The sequence below is a fragment of the Mustelus asterias genome, chromosome 2, assembly GCF_964213995.1.
Source record: "Mustelus asterias chromosome 2, sMusAst1.hap1.1, whole genome shotgun sequence".
NCBI classification, from domain to species: domain Eukaryota; kingdom Metazoa; phylum Chordata; class Chondrichthyes; order Carcharhiniformes; family Triakidae; genus Mustelus; species Mustelus asterias.
In genome coordinates, this window is record NC_135802.1 from 25,407,071 (window position 1) to 25,428,115 (window position 21,045).

Below are 21,045 nucleotides of genomic sequence, written 5' to 3' on the forward strand. Positions count from 1 at the left end.
AAAAGCCTGGATGTTAGGGAACTTGGGAAAATAAATAGTGACGTCTTGCGCAGTGTACATATTACAGAGAAGGAGGTGCTGGAAGTCTTAAAGCGCATCAAGGTAGATAAATCCCCGGGACCTGATCAAGTGTATCCCAGGACATTGTGGGAGGTTAGGGAGGAAATTGCAGGTCCCCTGGCCGAGATATTTGAATCATCGATAGTCACGCGTGAGGTGCCTGAAGATTGGAGAGTGGCAAACGTTGTCCCTTTATTTAAAAAGGGCTGCAGGGAAAAGCCTGGGAACTACAGGCCAGTGAGCCTCACATCTGTGGTGGGTAAGTTGTTGGAAGATATTTTGAGAGAGAGGATCTACAGGCATTTTGAGATGCAAGGACTGATTAGGGACAGTCAGCATGGCTTTGTGAGTGGAAAATCATGTCTCACAAATTTGATTGAGTTTTTTGAAGGGGTAACCAAGAAGGTAGATGAGGGCAGTGCAGTTGATGTTGTCTACATGGACTTTAGCAAGGCCTTTGACAAGGTACCGCATGGTAGGTTGTTGCACAAGGTTAAATCTCACGGGATCCAGGGTGAGGTATCTAAATGGATACAAAATTGGCTTCTAGACAGAAGCCAGAGGGCGGTTGTAGAGAGTTGTTTTTCAAACTGGAAGCCTGTGACCAGCGGTGTGCCTCAGGGATCAGTGTTGGGCCCACTGTTATTTGTCATTTATATTAATGATTTGGATGAGAATATAGGAGGCATGGTTAATAAGTTTGCAGATGGCACCAAGATTGGTGGCATAGTGGACAGTGAAGAAAGTTATCTCGGATTGCAATGGGATCTTGATCAATTGGGCCAGTGGGCTGACGAATGGCAGATGGAGTTTAATTTAGACAAATGCGAGGTGATGCATTTTGGTAGACTGAACATAAGAACATAAGAAATAGGAGCAGGAGTAGGCCATCTAGCCCCTCGAGCCTGCCCCGCCATTCAATAAGATCATGGCTGATCTGAAGTGGATCAGTTCCACTTACCCGCCTGATCCCTATAACCCCTAATTCCCTTACCGATCAGGAATCCATCTATCCGTGATTTAAACATATTCAACGAGGTAGCCTCCACCACTTCAGTGGGCAGAGAATTCCAGAGATTCACCACCCTCTGAGAGAAGACGTTCCTCCTCAACTCTGTCCTAAACTGACCCCTCTTTATTTTGAGGCTGTGCCCTCTAGTTCTAGTTTCCTTTCTAAGTGGAAAGAATCTCTCCACCTCTACCCTATCCAGCCCCTTCATTATCTTATAGGTCTCTATAAGATCCCCCCTTAGCCTTCTAAATTCCAACAAATACAAACCCAATCTGCTCAGTCTCTCCTCATAATCAACACCCCTCATCTCTGGTATCAACCTGGTGAACCTTCTCTGCACTCCCTCCAAAGCCAATATATCCTTCTGCAAATAAGGGGACCAATACTGCACACAGTATTCCAGGTGCGGCCTCACCAATGCCCTGTATAGATGCAGCAAGACATCTCTGCTGTTATATTCTATCCCCCTTGCGATATAGGCCAACATTCCATTTGCCTTCTTGATCACCTGTTGCACCTGCAGACTGGGTTTTTGCGTCTCATGCACAAGGACCCCCAGGTCCCTCTGCACAGCAGCATGTTGTAATTTCTTTCCATTTAGATAATAATCCAATTTGCTATTATTTCTTCCAAAGTGAATAACCTCGCATTTGTTAACGTATACTCCATCTGCCAGATCCTCGCCCACTCACTCAACCTGTCCAAATCGCTCTGCAGACCTTCTACGCCCTCCACACAATTCACTTTTCCACTTATCTTTGTGTCGTCTGCAAACTTTGTTACCCTACACTCAGTCCCCTCCTCCAGATCGTCTATATAAATGGTAAATAGTTGAGGCCCCAGTACCGATCCCTGCGGCACGCCACTAGTTACCATCCGCCAACCAGAAAAGCACCCATTTATTCCGACTCTCTGCTTCCTGTCGGATAGCCAATCCCGCCTGTCATGAGAATCGTAGCGGGTGGGACACGGACCATGCAAAGGTTCATTGACCTCAGGCGGCAATTTCCGGCCTCGGGGTGAGCACCCATTGTCTTGTGTATTAATTTGTGGGCCTTTTCATCCTCCATACAATATTCCCAGAATATTGGCTATCCGACAGGAACCAGGGCAGGACTTACTCAGTTAATGGTAGGGCGTTGGGGAGAGTTACAGAACAAAGAGATCTAGGAGTACATGTTCATAGCTCCTTGAAAGTGGAGTCACAGGTGAACAGAGTGGTGAAGAAGGCATTCAGCATGCTTGGTTTCATCGGTCAGAACATTGAATACAGGAGTTGGGATGTCTTGTTGAAGTTGTACAAGACATTGGTAAGGTCACACTTGGAATACTGTGTGCAGTTCTGGCCACCCTATTATAGAAAGGATATTATTAAACTAGAAAGAGTACAGAAAAGATTTACTAGGATGCTACTGGGACTTGATGGTTTGAGTTATAAGGAGAGACTGGATCGACTGGGACTTTTTTCTCTGGAGGCTGAAGGGTGACCTTATAGAGATTTATAAAATAATGAGGGGCATAGATAAGGTAGATAGTCAATATCTTTTCCCAAAGGTAGGGGAGTCTAAAACTAGAGGGCATAGGTTTAAAGGTGAGAGGGGAGAGATACTAAAGCGTCCAGAGGGGCAATTTTTTCACACATAGGGTGGTGAGTGCCTGGAACAAGCTGCCAGAGGTAGTAGTAGAGGCAGGTACAATTTTGTCTTTTAAGAAGCATTTAGATAGTTACATGGATAAGATGGGTGTAGAAGGATATGGGCCAAATGCAGGCAATTGGGATTAGCTTAGGGGTTTAAAACAAATGGCGGCATGGACAAGTTGGGCCAAAGGGCCTGTTTCCATGCTGTAAACCTCTATGACTCTATGACATGCTGGTTAGGCACATTGGCCACGCTAGCTAAATTCTCCCTCAGTGTACCCGAAGAGGCGCTGGAGTGTGGTGACCAGGGCATTTTCACAGTAACTTCATTGCAGTGTTAATGTAAGCCTACTTGTGACTAATAAATAAACTTTAACTTTTACTTTTGAACCTGCTTTCAGCAAAGATGGAGATCTTCAGTGTTTGGGACCATAAGCCACCTAGATCACTAGGCAACAAACAGAGGAATAAATTCAATGACAATGTATATCTGTGGTCTGTAAGAAATTACATTGCTTTCAGATCGATTTTACTCTAGATAGAGTAGATAGAGGCAGAACTGGTGCTGTGTGTTTGCATCAATCAATACATTATGCTCTGTATAAATTGGAAGCTGAGGCTGAAGAAGGTTTAAGATGACTGTCCAGATCTAAGTTGTTTGATAACCAGAGGAGGTTATTCGTTTCCACTTCCCCATACTGCATCAGGGAGTACTTAAGTAAAGACTGTCTAATTTGAATGTGTAAGCAACACCGACTGAGGATCTTGTGATTATCAGAAGGACTGTTCATTAGGGAACAGGACAAAGCAATGAACCTCACAAAGTCAGGGAAATAGAGTAAAATCAATCTGAAAGCAATATAATGTCTTTACAGAACACAGGTTCAAAGACTGACTGCATTCATTCCTGTCAGAAAAAGACAAAAAAAAGCAGACTGATGTGAACGCTAGAAGATACGAGGCCTCAGATGTGCAGCTTCCTCAAGAAGCCAGGTCCACTTACAGGTGAGGTGTCAAGACAGCTCCCTTAAATACACTGAATCTCCACCGTGCCTCTGGCACCAAGCTGAGAGAGAAACCTGTTTCCGTCACACGTGGGAAAAGGCAGCTCAGAGCTGGGTGTCGCATTAGCAAGAAGTAACTGCTGGCTGAATACCAGAGAAAGTTTTAAAGGTATTAATAGGGATGGCAAAGTAAAAGAAAAATGTCCAGCTGCCAAGTCTGGTGCAGAACCGAGGGAATGAGCAGGGCCAAAGGCAATTTAAACTGCCACACGGGGAGCATGTCATCCAACTGCTTCCCTGTGGCAGATTGCTATGGCTCCACAGACTTTGGCATCCTATCTCTGCTTTTCAATATGATATTGCAAGAACATTTTACATTTTTTGTTAAATCCAGAAACAGGCAATGCACCCAGATCAATACTTGTAAAGGTGAACACAAGTGAAGAAGATCATTCATCCAGTTTTAGTTCACCTGTTCTACTTTTAGAGTCATAGAGGTTTACAGCACGGAAACAGGCCCTTTGGCCCAACTTGTCTATGCCGCCCTTTTTTGTCAAACCCCTAAGCTAACCCCAGTTAGGCCACAACTGGAGTACTGTGTGCAATCGGGTCAGCAGACTGTAGGAAGGAAGAGACTGCACTGGAGAAGGTGCAGAGGAGATTTGCCAGGATCTTGCCTGGGCTGGAGCGTTTCAACTGTCAAGAGAGACTGGATAGGCTGGGGTTGTTTTCTTTGGAGCAGAGAAGGCTGAGGGGGGACCTGATTGAGGTGTACAAATTTATGAAGAGCATAGAGAGGATAGATATGAGGGAACGTTTCCCCTAAGTAGAGGGGTCAATAACTAGGGGGCATAAAACTAAATTTAAGGGCCAGGAGATTTATAGGAGATATGAGGAAAATCTTTTTCACCCAGAGGGTGGTGGGAATCTGTAACTCATTGCCTGAAAGGGTGGCAAGGCAGGAATCCTCAACATTTAAGAAGTATTTAGACGAGCACTTGAAATGCCACAGCATACAAGGCTACGGACCAAGTGCTGGAAAATGGGATTAGAATGGATAGGTGCTTGATGGCTGGCACGGAGATGATGGGCCAAAGCACTCCTTTCCGTGCTGTAAATTTCTATGATTCTATTACTCTAATTTATCCGCTTGTAGCGTAGAGCTGTGCGACTCAGGAGACTGCCAAGCAACATTCACTGATAGCACACGATGCAGACAGCCTTCTGTTCTTAAATATTCTCTGTCCACCTTAAACAGAAGCAAAATGGAAGCACAGGAGGATGAATGATATTAATCAATTTTAAACAAGGGAAATGGACAGAGAGAAGGCTCCAACTTCACAGATATGGAACTGAAGGCTTTGATCATGGAGCTGGTTAGGAGGACAACGGCCATGATTCTTTGGGAGATCCAAGAGACCATTAAGGACAAGCCTCAAAAGGCACTGAAGCAGGTGGTCAGAGAGGCAAATTCCTGGCATCTGGATCCAAGGACAGTGCAGCAGTACCACACAGAATCAGTGGTCAGGCTCAGTGAATGCAGCTTCATAAGATATTTCCTAAGCATTGCTCCACCGGCCTCTCAATGCATGACATCTCCAAAACTCATCCAGCAGCACACCCTGGCACTCTAGACTCATGCCTAACATCCAGATATTCCACCTCACCCTCACACACGTTCTAATGTTGTCAGCCTCACACCTACTTCTCACTACCTCCAGCTACTCAGCAATGCCAGTCATGTCACCCAAACACAAAGCAACACCACCAATGACATTCTTCCCTCTCTCCTGCAAGACAAGGTAGGAAAACAATAGGAGGGAACAACGCAGATTCTGTGGGGGACAAGTACACCTGCATTTCCTGGGTCCAATGGAAGAGATGGTTCTCTATGTCATCGGGCAAACTGTCACAGAGGCCATAGCATCCAACCTTACTGAGTACACTGCTGTGTACAGTTCGCAACACTCAACTCGCCCTCAACCTGCTTCCAAAGACTGGAAGATCCTGCCCGAGGTCAACGGACCTTTGCATGGTCCGTGTCTCGTGACGAGCATACTGTTGAGGGTGTGACCGTGGACCTCTCTATTCCCACCCCACCCATTTTTCTCACTTCACCCTTCCCTTTCTGAGCTCCTGATTTCAGATATCCCATAACCACAGGAATCCCAGGAAGAGGAAAGAGAGAAACACCACGCCACTGATGAAGAGGTGCTTGATCTGACATTTGCAGCCATTAGCTCAAATACAGGAACTACATGTACTTTAAGAGGTCAGCAGAAAATCAGAATCAACAGCTGTTGAGTCACTGGGTACAAGTGGGCTGCAGCCAGGCTAAGTGCAATGGATATGCCCCATTGGAGGACAAAGTTGTAAATGTATTCTATTACGCAAGACTCAGAGGACCTCGGTGGGGCAACTTACAAGAGACTGCTCAATGAACATACACACCAAGATGCTGGGTGTGTGGGCTGGCCTGCCAGGCAGCCTCTGATGATTGTCAATGAACACAGAGGCACAGAGGAGTCCTGCTTAAACATTAATCAATCCCAAAATCTCTTCCTTTCGAGCAATATATGATGAAAAATCCTAAAATGTGACAGTGTCTTTACTGTAAACTCTCTTGAAGGCGTGGTTCAGATTGACCTTTTCTGTGCCTTTAATGTCATGTTTGCTTCAACAAGGTCCCTCAGTGGATTCCTTTCAAGACTAAAGAATTCCAGTTTCTCTACTCTTTCCTTTTAACTCAGTTCTTCAAAGCCAGGGATTACAGCACATTCATGGCTTGAATGCTGCCCTATGTCTTAATGAGCATAACTGAATATAGTAATAAAGGTGATGCCTGGCCAGCAGGCAGTTCCACTCTGACACAATTGAGATAATAATAAAGGCATCGAGAGATATAATTAATGATGCTTTATTTCTTGCTGTTGCATGATGATTTGCCTTGGTAGACAAGATTTTTCTTAGCTGTACCAACCAATTCATTGGAAGCAAATGAAAGTTTACAGGTGGGATTTTCCAGCCACGCTCGCCTAAAGACTGGAAGATCCTGCCCAAGATCAACGGACCTTTGCATGGTCCGTGTGCCACCTGCTATGATTCCCAGGGGAGGCTGGATGAGAAAATTCCGCCCTACATCTCAACACATGCCCCAGTCAGCAGCACAACTGGGATTAGAGAACAGTAGAGGCAGGTTCATTGAATATTTTTAAGGGCGAGTTAGATAGACCCTTGACTGACAAGGGAGTCATAGGGGACAGACGAGAAAGTAGAGGCCACAATCAGGTCAGCCATGGTCGAATCAAATGGTGGAGCAGGCTTGAAGGGCCTATTCCTGCTCTAACTTTGTACATTGGTATGTTTGAAGCACTCACTTTGAACAAGCAGACACATCACTTTAGCCCATGTAAGGGGATGTATGCCTTGCGCAACAGCTTCCATAGCTCTGCCATACAGAAGACTTGCTTTTTTGGAATACCTATTCTTGAATGAATGCCTGAAGGTTGCTAGAGGACAGTAAACATCAAGGCCGTGGAGGTGACAAATATTTTAGCTATGTTTTAACTACTTGTTCTTAACTTTGGTTTGGTTTATGTTCCTTCTGACACTCCAAGTTGTCAGCCATGGCTCAGGGATAGCACCCTTGTGGGTTCAAGGCATACTCCGAAAGCTTTAGCACGTTATCCAAGCAGGGACTTTGGTGCAACACTGGAGGAGTGTTGCACTATCAGAGGTGCTGTAAAAGAACCCACAGCACGAAACTAAACAGTGTAAGCCAATGTTTACAACCAACATTTAAAACAGAAAGTCTGCTCATTTATAGCATGGCTGCCTATGGGACCTTGCTGTATATAAATTGGTTGTTTCCTTTATTTCAGTAGTGCCTACACTCTGAAAATTATTCAATTGGCTTCAAACTGCTTTGGGACAGCCTGTGGGCGTATGGAGCATAAACAGCAGCATGGATCAGTTGGACCGAATGGCCTGTTTCTGTGCTGTACATTCTATGTAAATTTCTTTCTGCGTTTTTTTTAGTCTTGGTGCCAATGGATGAAAATGATTTACTTTTTTCTAACAGCAGGGCTGGCATCAATGATCTTCCCAACATCAATTTCCTTCAGCTGATGTGTTTGGAGTTGGATCAGTAAAATAACAATGACTCATAGGAGTCCATTCAGCCCATAGTGCGCTCGCTGTCCATCTACCAGGGCAATCCAAAACCGATCCCACTGCTCTATTCTTACATCGCAGCTCAACATCTCCTACAAACTTGTATTCACTCTTCCCTTTAAAGACGCAGTCGTCTGTGCCTCAACTTTCCACTGTGCCAAAGCATTACATGCTGCCGCAAACAGCCGGTGGTACTCTGTATAGCGTGCAAGAAACAAAACTTTTCACTGTATACTAATACATGTGACAATAATAAATCAAATCAAAAATCTACTGGGAGAGAAGCGAAGAAAGAGGCTCCTGGCAGCGAAAGAGACACTATGTGCTGGCTCCATACTGGAATTCGGAGAAGCCATGGAGATCTGTAAAGGCAGTGGCAGGTTGTTGACTCCGTGCTGCAGGCCACTTGGGCAAAGGGGCAATCCTTTGAAGCAGTGACATTCTGCTCAGCATTGCTGAAGAGTTGGTGTTGTGCCTGTGAGTCGGTGAAACCTCAGGACGCCAGCAGATCTCCGTCTCAGGAGAAGAGATTCAACCTTTGGGAGGTGAGCTGTATCTCAGTCAGAGCAACTGTTGAGGGAATTCAGAGGCAAGATGTCTAAAAGTAGAGATTTGAAATCAGAGTTGTGTAACTCACAGTGGACAGTGACATTTGAATGCTGGAAAATCTCAGCAGGTCTGGCAGCATCTGTAAGGAGAGAAAAGAGCTGATGTTTCAAGTTCAGATGACCCCTTTGTCAAAGTGAGTCTGTACTGACCACAATCCCACTCAGGTCCTACCCCCATGCATTTACCCTAGCAGGTCCCCCTGACACTAAGGGGCAATTTAGCATGGCCAATCCACTGAACTTGCACATCATTGGAGTGTGGGAGGAAACCAGAGCACCTGGAGGAAACCCACACAGACATGGGGAGAACGTGCAAACTCCACACAGACAGTGACCCAAGCCGGGAATCGAACCCTGGTCCCTGGAACTGTGAGGCAGCAGTGCTAACCACTGTTGCGCCATAAAAAACATATCAAAAGAATGGGCAAAGACCCTTTTGTCCATCAAGGCAGCACTGCACAGTCATGTACAACATTGACTGGTTATTGAAGCACTGTTCATATTTACATTATCTTAAGATATACGAGATAGTAAACATGAACAAACAAAAACAGAAAATGCTGGAAAAGCTCAGCAGGTCTGGCATCATCTGTGGAAGGAGAAAGAGAGTGAACCTTTTGAGTCCAATATGACTTTTCCTCAGGAATTTCCAAGTAGTGTTGGGTTTGAAACATTGACACTGCTTCTCTCTCCACAGCTGCTGCCAGATCTGCTGAGTTTTTCCCAGCATTTTCTGTTGTATTTCCTATTTCCAACATCCACGGTATTTTGCTTTAATGCAATGAAGAATATTCACTGGGTATCATTATGAACAACGTGACATTAGAATGACACATGTTACCAAAAGAGAGTATGCCACTCCGACTGAATTAATTTGTTGCACTCAATAAACTTTCTGTCAGTTGGCAGTGTACACATATTTAGACAATGTTAGAATATGCAGGTCATGCACATTCACTGGCGTTTCACTTGAGCACATACAGGGAGGCACATAGATAGCAGCTCATTTCCCACAATTTGAGGGGGTTGTTCCTCAAGTTTTGCTTGGAATTCAGCCCCGCGTGCCTGATTTTTGACCACTTTGATAAAAGTCAATGGGGAAAAATGCAAATTATCTTAAAACTACACAATCTCACACTGCTTGCCAAAGGTTAAAAGTCCTGCTAAAAGATGCAGGAGCGGTTGATGAAGTGTATATGAGACTCATACAAGAGACTAATGCAAAGTGTAGAAGTGTAGAAAGTGTATGAAGGCACAGTGGCTAGCACTGCTGCCTCACAACACCAGGGACCCAGGTTTGATTCCTGGCTTGGGTCACTGTCTGTTCAGAGTTTGCATGTTCTCCCTTTGTCTGTGTGGGTTTCCTCCGGGTGCTCCGGTTTCCTCCCACGGTCTGAAATATATGCAGATTAGGTGCATTGACCATGCTAAATTCCCCCTCAGTGTACCTGAACAGGTTCCGGAGTGTGGCAACTAGGAGTTTTCACAGTAACTTTATTGCAGTGTTAATGTAAGTCTACTTGTAACTAATAGATAAACTTTAAAACTTTGGATCTGGCCAAGGTGGCCATAAACAGGTCCAGGGAGCAGGCAGTTGAGGGGGTTGTTTGACCCGGCTGCCTTCCTCTCTTCCGTTGTTACATCCACGCCTCATTGTCCTTGGAGAGTGAACACGCAGTGTCCACCAGTACGCCTGATGTCTTCCACAACTAGTGGGAACTGCAGGGGCTGGAGTGTATCAGCAGCCCTGGGAATGTTATTAAAATTTGGTAAGTTTCACAGTAGTATTTTTTAGTTACAGTATCCACTTAAAGGGGGTGTTAATTTGTTTATTTTTAATTTTCTCAAAAGAGTACAAGGAGACACTTTTTGAAACTGTGATATGGTTGAATTAGGAGATATATGCTTGTGTAAAGTAAAGTCGCCATAGTCCCAGATGACCATAGGCTACTCTCCACTTTGAGGGGGAGAGCTGACTGGTGGTGATTTTAACCTGAGAATCATCACAGCTCAGCTAAGGGACAAGGTTGAGAAGGCGAGGGCCTTCATGAATAACCTCAGCCGGTATGAGAACTGAACCTGCACTGTTGGCATCGCTCCGCATCACAAACCAGTTGTCCAGCCAACTGAGCTCACCAACTACTTGGAATGGTTAACACTCTAAGTAAATATAAGACTGAGTAAGGACTGCCTCCAGTCCTACCTTTCCCCAACTTGTTTTCCAGAGTATAACACATGAACCCTGGAAACCAAAAAGCACACTAAACATTCAGCAAGTAGAATTCGAATAGCGTGTACCATCGGATTTCCTATAGAGTCTATATTATAATGTATACGCAGTGAGGCAACACCAGCACTTTTGGGAATTGAAGGAAGGAGTATACAGAGCTACAGCTTTGATCAGTATTTCCGTCCATTTTTTTAAAGATCTGCTTTGATTAACTCCCGAATACAATTTGATATCAAGTTTTGTGAGATGCCAGTATGATCATATCTCAGGAGCCGGGAAGGAACCTGTGCCAAATGAAAAGGAAATATTAAAACAGGTCCTCAGTGATTTTCACTGAAATGAGAAGCTAAATCTTCAGCCATTGATCATGCACAGTCTAAACCTCCTCTCATGTTACTCAAATGAACTAAGATCAGTCTCATTGGCCCTGGAGTTCCTTTCATTTCAATACATTCACCTCCTTCTCAGGAAGAAGACCAGCTGCTGTTAACCATTCTCTTAAATATCTAGAAAGCGTGAACTTGCATTTTTATATAGCACATTTCACCACCTCAGGATGTCCCAAAGCACTTTACAGATAATAGCGTACTTTCTGAGTGAAGCCAATGCTGTACTACAAAAGGAAAGATGATGGTGCTGATCTAGTAGCTTTCTGGAATCGTAACTTTAATTTATGATGCCCCCTTGATCTGGACTCCTCCCTAGAGTGAAGAAAATGCATTGAGGTTGATGGGTGGCCAACCAGCACTGGGAGAAGCCGAGTCCAACCATTCCCAAGACAGAGGTCAGAGCCATTCTGAAATCAGAGTTTCACTTATGTGAAACTGGCGAGCTGCAGGGCATCTCAGTGCAAGCCCTCCATATTCAGGCCAGCTTGATATTGGACATACCAGGTAGATCTGGGAGGGAAAGGGAGAAGGCTGGGTTGGCAGCAATCCAGATTGCTCCCCTCGGCCCCCACAAATATATTATAAAGTTTACCTTTTCAAATACTGTCCAGCTCTGAAATTAGTTGGTCAGGGAGAGCACGACACAGCTCAAGCCACCCTTGAGACTAAAATACAACATAACAGGGGCTTAGTGCCTGGCTGTCGAGATGTTGGATGTTCTGAAATTGTCAGTATTAATGAGGCAATAAGTCCCATTATGAGGCTGTTACCTTCCTTCTAAAACCCATTACAGCAAGATGCAATCAACCCCATCCTGTGGATGACAAATCTTATTCAATAAAATCCACAATGAGAAATTATAGCTGCGAGCTCCTCTGTTTTGTTTGAGAGAGAACCTGAGGGCACACTGCCAGATAATCCCTGATCTTAGTTCCATGGTGCTGTTATTATTATTGTAAATGCTAAGACACTGGCCGGAACTTTCCCATATTTGAACAGAGTGTTGCAGCGGGTAGGAGGTAAAATGGTGTGTAAACCGCCAACCCCAGTGGCAGCTTCCTCCGCTGTATTGTTAGGGACTCAGTACAAAAATATCAAAGGGGCAGGTCCCACAACGTCACGAAGGGCACCCGATACAAAAACATTAAAATAGAACTCTCCCTCTGCGCGGAACACCTGCCTCCCCATGGAAAACCCCCCTGCCCACCCCAGGGTAGTGTCAGGGTACTACCGAGGCAAGACCCACTCTCCCCGGGGGATGTGCTCACCTGCGCACCACCAGCGGGTTCTGCTCACCAGGTGAATGTCATGGGAGACTTGTCATGGGTCATGTGGGTGACATGAATGAACAATCTAACGGGGTGGGGGTTTCCGTCAGGAGTAAAGGCCTGATAATTATATTAAAATATATTTAAATGTGGATCCTGACATTCAATGTTGGGATTCCCATTACAGCATTGGCAGGGGGTGGGAGTAATCAGAATGGGAAATCCCACCGGCCTAAAACACGTTTAAGAATTCTTGTGGGATTTGTTCCTCGCCACTGGGGTGGCACAGTGGTTAGCACTGCTGCCTCACACCTCCAGAGGCTGGGTTTGATTCCCGGCTTGGGGCACTGTCCGTGTGGAGTTTGCACATTCTCCCCGTGTCTGCGTGGGTTTCCTCCGGGCGCTCCGGTTTCCTCCCACAGTCCAAAGATGTGGATTGGTTAGAGGGATTGGCAGGGAAATATGTGGGGTTACGTGGATAGAGCCGAGATGGGATTGTTGTCGGTGCAGACTCGATGGGCCAAATGGCCTTCTTCTGCACTGTAGGGTTTCTATGGTTTCACTAATCTCACCACCCGCTCCCCCCCCCCCAAAAGCAGGAACATAATTCCTCACATAGGAACATAGGAATTAGGAACAGAAGTAGGCAAATTCAGCCCTTCGATCAGATCATGGCTGATCTCTCCCTGGTCTCAAATCCACCTCCCCACCTGTTCCCCTTATCCTTTTTTTAAAAATTAGGAATATATCTATCTACTTCTTGAAACCATTCAACGATTCAGACTCCACCATGCTATGGGGCAGCGAGTTCCACAAATTCACCACCCTCTGAGTTCCTCCTTATCTCAGTGTTAAATCTACCACCTCTCAACCTATACTTGTGACCTCTTGTTCGAGATTGACCCATAAGAGGGAACTTATGGCAGCGAACCATTAAGAGGGCGGCACGGTAGCACAGTGCTTAGCACTGCTACTTCACAGCTCCAGGGACCTGGGTTCGATTCCCGGCTTGGGTCACTGTCTGTGTGGAGTTTGCACATTCTTCTCGTGTCTGCGTGGGTTTCCTCCGGGTTCTCTGGTTTCCTCCCACAGTCCAAAGATGTGCGGGTTAGGTTGATTGGCCATGGTAAAATTGCCATGCGTAGGTTAGAGGGATTAGCGGGTAAATGTGTAGGGATATGGGAGTAGGGCCTGGGTGGGATTGTGGTCGGTGCAGACTTGATGGGCCGAATGGCCTGTTTCTGCACTGTAGGGTTTCTATGATGATTTCTATGATTTGGTCTATATTTACTTTGTCAATCCCTTTTAAAATTTCATATACCTCGATCAGATCCCCTCTCATCCTTCTAAACTCCAGCGGGTATAAACCCAAACTGTTAAATCTCTCCCCATACGTCTACCCTTTCATCCCCAGAATAACCTCTCAATCTCTCCCCACTGTGTCATTCGCAAACTCTGAAGTACAGCAGTTAAGAACAGGCCTAGAATCTGATAGTACTGCAGAACAAAATAGCCTAATCTGTAGTGACAATGCTGTTGATGTGGCTTATATCGATTTTCAGAAGGCATTTAATATGGTGCCACAAAAAAACATGTGAGCAAAATTTTAGCTCATTGAATAAAAGGAAAAGTAGACACTTAGATAAGAAATTGGCAAAGTGACAGGAACAGAGAGAGAGGAAAGTTTGTGGTGGAGTTTCCCAGCAGTGAGTGTTGGGACCCTTCCTCTTTCTGATACATATTAATGACCTAGACTGTGGTGTGCAGGACATGATTTCAAAATTTGCAAATGATTGAAGATCGGAAACATTGTCAACTCTGATGAAGATAGCCTTGAACTTCAAAAGAGCATAGACATATTAATGGATTGGGCAGACATGTGGCAGATGAAGCTCAATAAAGAGATGTGTGAGATGAATCATTTTGGCAGGAAGAATATGGAGACATGGTACAAAATAAAGCGAGGAACTCTTAAAGAGGTGCGGGAACAAAGTGACCTTGGTGTATAAGTACATAAGTGATTGAAGGTGACAGGGCATGTTGAAAGAGCAGTTAATAAAGATTATGGTATTCTAGGTTTTATTAATAGGGGCATTGAGTAAGGAGGTCATACTGAACTTGTGTGAGACACTAGTTAAACCTCATCTGGAGTACTGTGTCCAGTTCTGGGTGCCATACTTGAGGAAGGATGTGAAGGCATTGGAGAGATTACAGAGGAGATTCACAAGGATGATTCCAAGGATAAAAAACTGTAGCTATGAGGATAGATTTGAAAGGTTGGGTCTGTTTCCTTGGAGAAAAGAAGACTGAGAGAAGACTTGACAGAGGTATTCAAAATCCTGAGAAGTATGGACAGGGTAAATAGTGAGAAACTGTTCCCACTCGAGAGAGCATCAGGAACTAGAGGGCACAAATTCAAAATAATGGGCAGAAGGAGTGAGAAAATGTTTTTTCACCCCAAGTGCAGTTGCAATCTGGAACAAACTTCCTGAGAGGGTGGTGGAGGCAGGTTTTGATCAGGGTATTCAATAGGGAATAGGATTACTATTGAATTGAAACTAAAGAAAGAATGTGCAAGGTTATAGTGACCAGAATGGGCAGTGGGACTAGTTGAATGTTCTTTCATTGAGGCAAGCCAGTGCAGCCTCAATGGGCCGAATGGCCTCATTTTGCACTGCAAAAATTCTGTAATATTGGCTGATCTCCAGTGATGGTACATACCTTTAAGTTGAAGGGATGCTGTTTTTTAACAATTGGAATTTATCAATCAAGCGTGGAGGGAAAATTTTACACAAGTGTGGAATTTACAAGACATGTTCTATGTGCAAGATATTTAGTAAAAACTGGCAGATCTGTTGAAGTTTTATTAATGATACAGGCTTGATTCCAATTAGATTTCCAATGTCAGAACAACAAGGTGATGAAATGCTTTAACAATGCTCATAAAAGGCAACATGAAACTGGTGGCAATTGTACAAGATATTAATGGACAGAAAATCTGCAACAATAAAACACAAAGTGGAAGACAGGAAAGTCAGAGTTTTACAGCACATAAAGAGGCCATTGGGCCCATCGTGTCTCTGCTGGTCATCAAGCACCTATGCTAATTCCAATCACGCAGCCTTTTATCCAATGGCATTTCAAGTGCTCATCTAAATGCTCTCTAAATGTTTGAGGTTTCCTGCCTCTGCCACCCTTCCAGGCAGTGACTTCCAAGTTCAGACCACCCTCTACGTGAAAATCCACTCTGAATCTCCTGCTCCTTACCTTAAATCTATGCCCCCTGTTATTGGCCCCCTCCACTAAGGGGGAAAGTCCCTTACTGTCTACCCTATTTACGTCCCTCATTATATTTTGTACACCTCGACCACATCCTCACTCAACCTTCTCTGTTCTAAGCAAAACAACCCTAGACTAACCGCCCTCTCTTGACTGAAACGCTCTGGCCCAGGCAACATCCTGGTGAACCTCCTCTGCATTCCTGTCTGTCACTTTGACCCACCATCCACTCCGGAGGATAGCACCATTTCAATATTCGAGGGTGAGCACACTCACGCTGGCAGCAGCACATGGCACAGAGGAGGTGGAAACTGGAGTAGGTGGCACGCTGAGAAGGAAAGTACAGGGCCTGGACTGAGTTCCTGAAGGTAAATAGGGAAACAGTTGCTTAATTTCTTGAAGAGTACTGCTTGGCCTCTCTTCCAACAACAGACCGATCCTTTGGGCACTGACTCCTATCTGCCTCTCCACTTTGGACTACCATAGGCACAAAGGGTCCAATGCCTGCCCATGGTTCCTGCTTTCTATCAGGAGTGTTTCACATCAAATTCCCAAGGAAACCTCCAGAAACACACACAATCTGGGAGCAACATGACAAGAGTAGGAAGGACATCTTCTTCTCTGCTTCCTTCAGAATTTTGAATGGTCCTACCTTATATTAAGCTGATCTTTCTCTTCACCCTATCAGTAACTGCAACACTGTATTCTGCACCCTATCCTTCCCTTCTCAGTATGAACTCTATGAACAGTATGTTTTACTTGTATAGCACGGAAGAAACAATACTTCTCACTGTGTCCCAATACGTGACAATAATAAATCAAATCAATCACACATGAATGTGTTTCTGAGAGAATTTCTGGAGAGATGGAAAGTCGGCAAATCATGCTCCTTACTTTGGTGACTGGCCACTCCCCCACCATCCTTACTTTGAATTCCATCTCATCCCAGCACATCCCCCACCCATCCTGTTTAATGCAATTCTTGAGTACAGGTCGCTGTTGCCAGCTAGAGGTACCTACAAAGTCCATCACAAAAAAACAAAGGTTAAAAAATATGCTTAGTTAAATGATAACATCTTAAACCGAATGACATTGCTCCTCCCCCCCACCTGTATGTAAATCCAGTGCAGCAGGGATAGGCAAACAGCAGCTTGCCAGCTATCAATAGCGATCAACCCCTTAGTGATGCAATGCAACATGATATTGCTGGATATTTTAGCATAACAACCATGGAAGAATTGCTGAACAAATTCAGAAAACACAAGACATCTAACCATAACATTTGCAATTCATTTAACAATATTACCAAACCACTCCACAGACACTAAGAGGTAAAGAAATGTGACCCAGAATATCCATTATTTCTACTCCAACTAATCACTTTCTCAATTATCTAGCAGGATGAGCATTGTGCAAAACAAAAATTTCAAAAGAACCACAAAAGGTCCCAAATGACCCAAAATGTCAGTCTCTTTCTTTTCTTGTGAATCAATTTTGCCCGCCTGTTACATTCTCCAATCCCTTCTCTTTCCAAAAAACATGACCTTCGATTGAACCTACCATACCTCACTGGTCTTCCCTGGAACTTACTGCAAATTTTAGTGAAAATTTCAACCCAATTCCCCTTTGATTCATAACTTTTAATCCATTTTCCTCCTGATATTTGAATTGTTCCTACCATGAACTAATTTGCCGAGATCAATGCCATCAGTGCCTTTCACGGTCTTGAATGCATTAGTTTTCTGAGGCTGGTTTTCACAACTGAGGTATTATATAAATGCTTCTTGTTTACTTCTCCATCATATTTTCACTCAGAGAATTTCCAAATGAGTCTTCACAGTCCAACCTTTGATTTTATCCTTCATTAATGTAACAATATCTTGTTTATCGCCAATGAAAGAAACATGCTGTTGAAGCTTTTTCTTTTGCACTCATCAGAGCAATCATAAGAATATCAATTGTAAAGGGAACAACAATTTATACTGCATGAGAAGAGAGTTCTGATTGGTTGGCAAGTAGACTTTGATTAGTAGAGGCGTTGCCATGGGGAAAGCACCAGGGAACAGTTAACTGCCAATCTTTTCTTTGAATTCAAGCGGATTGACTCTGATTGGTCAAGCAATTGCCCCGAGGAATGAACCAGGGAATGGCAATCCTCAAGCATTTGTTTAATTGGAAAAAGACGCAAACATGTGGACCTGCTCCTTCTATCTGCAAAGGACAGGGGTTTGCGTCTGAATATATGTAGCTTCTAGCACACATTAGTGAGGCACACTGCCAGTCTGACTGATAATCTTAAATTGGTTGTCAGTACAATTCTTAGCACAATCAGGATTATTCAGCATGTGTTCACACACAGGGCCCTGTCCTTTTCAGACAGAAAGAGCATGTCCTTGCATTGCACCTCTTCCCACTAAACAGTGTTTGGCAGACCACCATTCCCATGGCTTTTTCCCTATGGGAATGCCTTGACCAATCAGAGTAATCCTACCCAGTTTGAAATGTAATAAAAGCTTGGCAGTTAACTGTTCCCTGGCACATTCTCCATGGCAATGGCTCCATCAATCAGAGTTCAACTTGGCAACCAATCAGCACTCTCTTCTCCTGCAGTATAAACTGTTGTTCCTTTTACAATTGGTATCCTTACCTCTGTCCTGATAAGTGCAAAATGAAAAGCTTCAGCAGCATGTCTCTTTTTAGCACTACTCAAGTTCTGTACCGCCAAACGACCAATATCCTGTTTCTTGGGCGTGCATTATTAACATTCATGATGTCAGTTTAATTTAATCAAAGTATGTAAAAAAATAAACAAAATATAATGAAGGTGAACTTCAATATCGGTCTTAAATTATACACCAACACATTTACTCTGTTCGCAAAGAATTCTCGAGCTATTAACGGCATTAAAATGTGAACACAATTTGGTATTTGCATTTAATTGTGTCAACAAATGTCCCTTTAAACAAACCATTGCTGTTTGAAAGTTTATTTGCCTTTTCTCGATATCTTTAGCACACATTGGACCTTTGATTAAAGCACATTTCAACCGATCGAGACCCAACGTGCCGGAATAAGAGAATATCTTATGTTGCTCTTTGCCGAATGCTTGTTTTCCTGCTCGCCTCTGTCGCTGGTTAAGGTGTGCCGAACCCGAGTTCACGTTATCTTTAGGCAGTTATCGCACGATATCACACTGAGGAAAATTAGCATTTCAGATAAACAGCCATTCGCACGCCCGTCCGAGCCCTGTCTCTGCGTTTGTACACCAAAACCGCAAACATCAGCAAAAGAGCACAGAGAGCCACAGTCTGATCTCTCCTTTTACTCTGTGCACCCGATAGATGCATCAGGACTTTATATATTCAGGAGTGTGGGACGGGAGCTTTGCCCGGTTACCTTTTATTTGGTTTTGGCTACACGATCGGTTAACACCTATGGAAAAATTATCTAAATTAAACGCAGCTCCCGTATTCATCCTGGCTGCAACTCGAATAAACACCCCAATTAAAATTATCCAGTCACACTCAATATATATGTATGTGTAGCTATGTGTGTATACACACACACATATATATATATATATATATAGAGAGAGAGAGAGAGCTATTATATATTATATACACATATGTATGTACACACACAATAGCTCTCTATGTATATATGTAAACATACACACAAATAGAGCAATTGCGTGCATATATACACATATAGAGAGCAATTGTGTGTGCATATATTCACACACAGAGCACTTGTGTGTGCACATATATAGAGCTATTGTCTGCATATATGCTCACATATAGAACAATTGTATATATATACACACATATAAAAAGCAATTGTGTGTGCACATATATTCACATATATACAGAGCTATTGTCTATGCATATATGCACAATATAGAACAATTTACATATATAAAAAACAATCGTGAGAGCATATATATATATATATATATAAACACACACACATATATATATATATAACCACACTGTCGAGCCGGGACCAGGAGACGTCGAGTGTAACATAAATCACAACATGCGATCATTCCACTTGCAAGCAGCATTTATTAAATTGGACCACGAGAAGTATTTCCAGTGATTTGTACAAACAGGATGGTTAGTAAGTTGGGCAGGGGGGGGGGGGGAATTCAGTCTCTCAGATGGGGAAAGTTGAAGGCGGTTCCCCATCAGCCGGAGGCTGGGTGACAAGTGTCCCTCACACACCGGCAGCTCAAGGTGCTCAATTCCATTCACCATCCCAGGCACCGGGAGCTGACAGACTTATCTCTTATTGAATTGTCGCATCCCCAGTACCAGCCTGGGAGCCGGTTCCCCATCTCAGCGGCTGCCTGATGCACCGGCACCGAGCAAAAACAGGAGCAAGAGGGAGAATCAAACTCGTCTGAAGCCCAGACCGCAATTTAATCAGATTTTAATCATTAATTTAAAAAAAGCAACATCGCCAGCAAACTCACCGAATTTCCTGTCGGCGCTGGCGGTCAGGAGGAGCGACAGGAGCAGCAGGATGGAGTGGGGCAATTCCATCATTCCTCATCCATGGCACTTTGCACTAACAATCCATTCCTGGGTGATGAGGAGGAGAGGGCAATGACTGTGATGGGTGAGAGGGAGCGCCGCTCTCCGCCTGCCCCCGCGGCTGCGCTCGAGCTCAACCGCCCGCCTCGCGTGGCCTGTCTGTCACCCAGTCAGCCCCGCCCTCACTACATGTCAATCACCCAATCAGCCCCGCCCTCACTACATGTCAATCATCCCGGGCAGCCCCGCCCTCCCACTGGCCTGTCAAGCACCAAAGCCAACCCCGCCCCCTCCAGCTCCTCGTTCGGCTCCGAATGGCCTGTCAATCACCACAGTTAACTCCGCCCCCCTTCACATGTCAATCATCTAGGGCAGCCCCGCCCTCCTCATGGCCTGCCAAGCACCAAAGCCAAACCCGCCCCTCCCCTCCAGCTCCTCGGTCGGTTCCGAATGGCCTGTCAAGCACCAAAGCCAACCCCGCCCCCTTCCAGCTCCTCGTTCGGCCCCCCCCCGGATGGTCTGTCAATCATCGCAGACAACTCCGTCCCCTCTGCCCTCGGGACGGCGGAGCTGCTCCTCCCACCGGACGGCCTGTCAATCAACTGAGCCCAGCCCAGCCCCGCCCCCTTCGGCACTCAGCAGCGCCAGGCAGAGCAGGCACTGCACATTCATTGATAAACTGTGGAAATGCACAGGTCCATAGGAGGGTGGAACCACCTACTCTCTATTCTCAGTTGGCTCTATTGTCCCTCACTGCACATTCCCCTCACTGCTTTCTCCTCCTATTGTATGGCTCTCGCCCTGGGTCATTGATCCCCAATGGTCTTGTGGCAGTTCACCCCTTAGTT

General features: G+C 44.7%; 1 protein-coding gene across 1 annotated transcript in view; it reads right to left on the bottom strand.

Moving 5' to 3' along the window:
- ptprn2 (protein tyrosine phosphatase receptor type N2) overlaps window positions 1–20,288 on the bottom strand; it is a 947,277-nt gene extending 926,989 nt beyond the window's left edge. The window contains exon 1 of the mRNA XM_078232550.1: window positions 20,137–20,288. Coding sequence (XP_078088676.1) covers window positions 20,137–20,209 — 73 coding nt within the window. The 5' untranslated portion in view covers window positions 20,210–20,288. The remainder of the gene's footprint in view (window positions 1–20,136) is intronic.
- Between the last annotated feature and the right edge of the window lie 757 nt (window positions 20,289–21,045).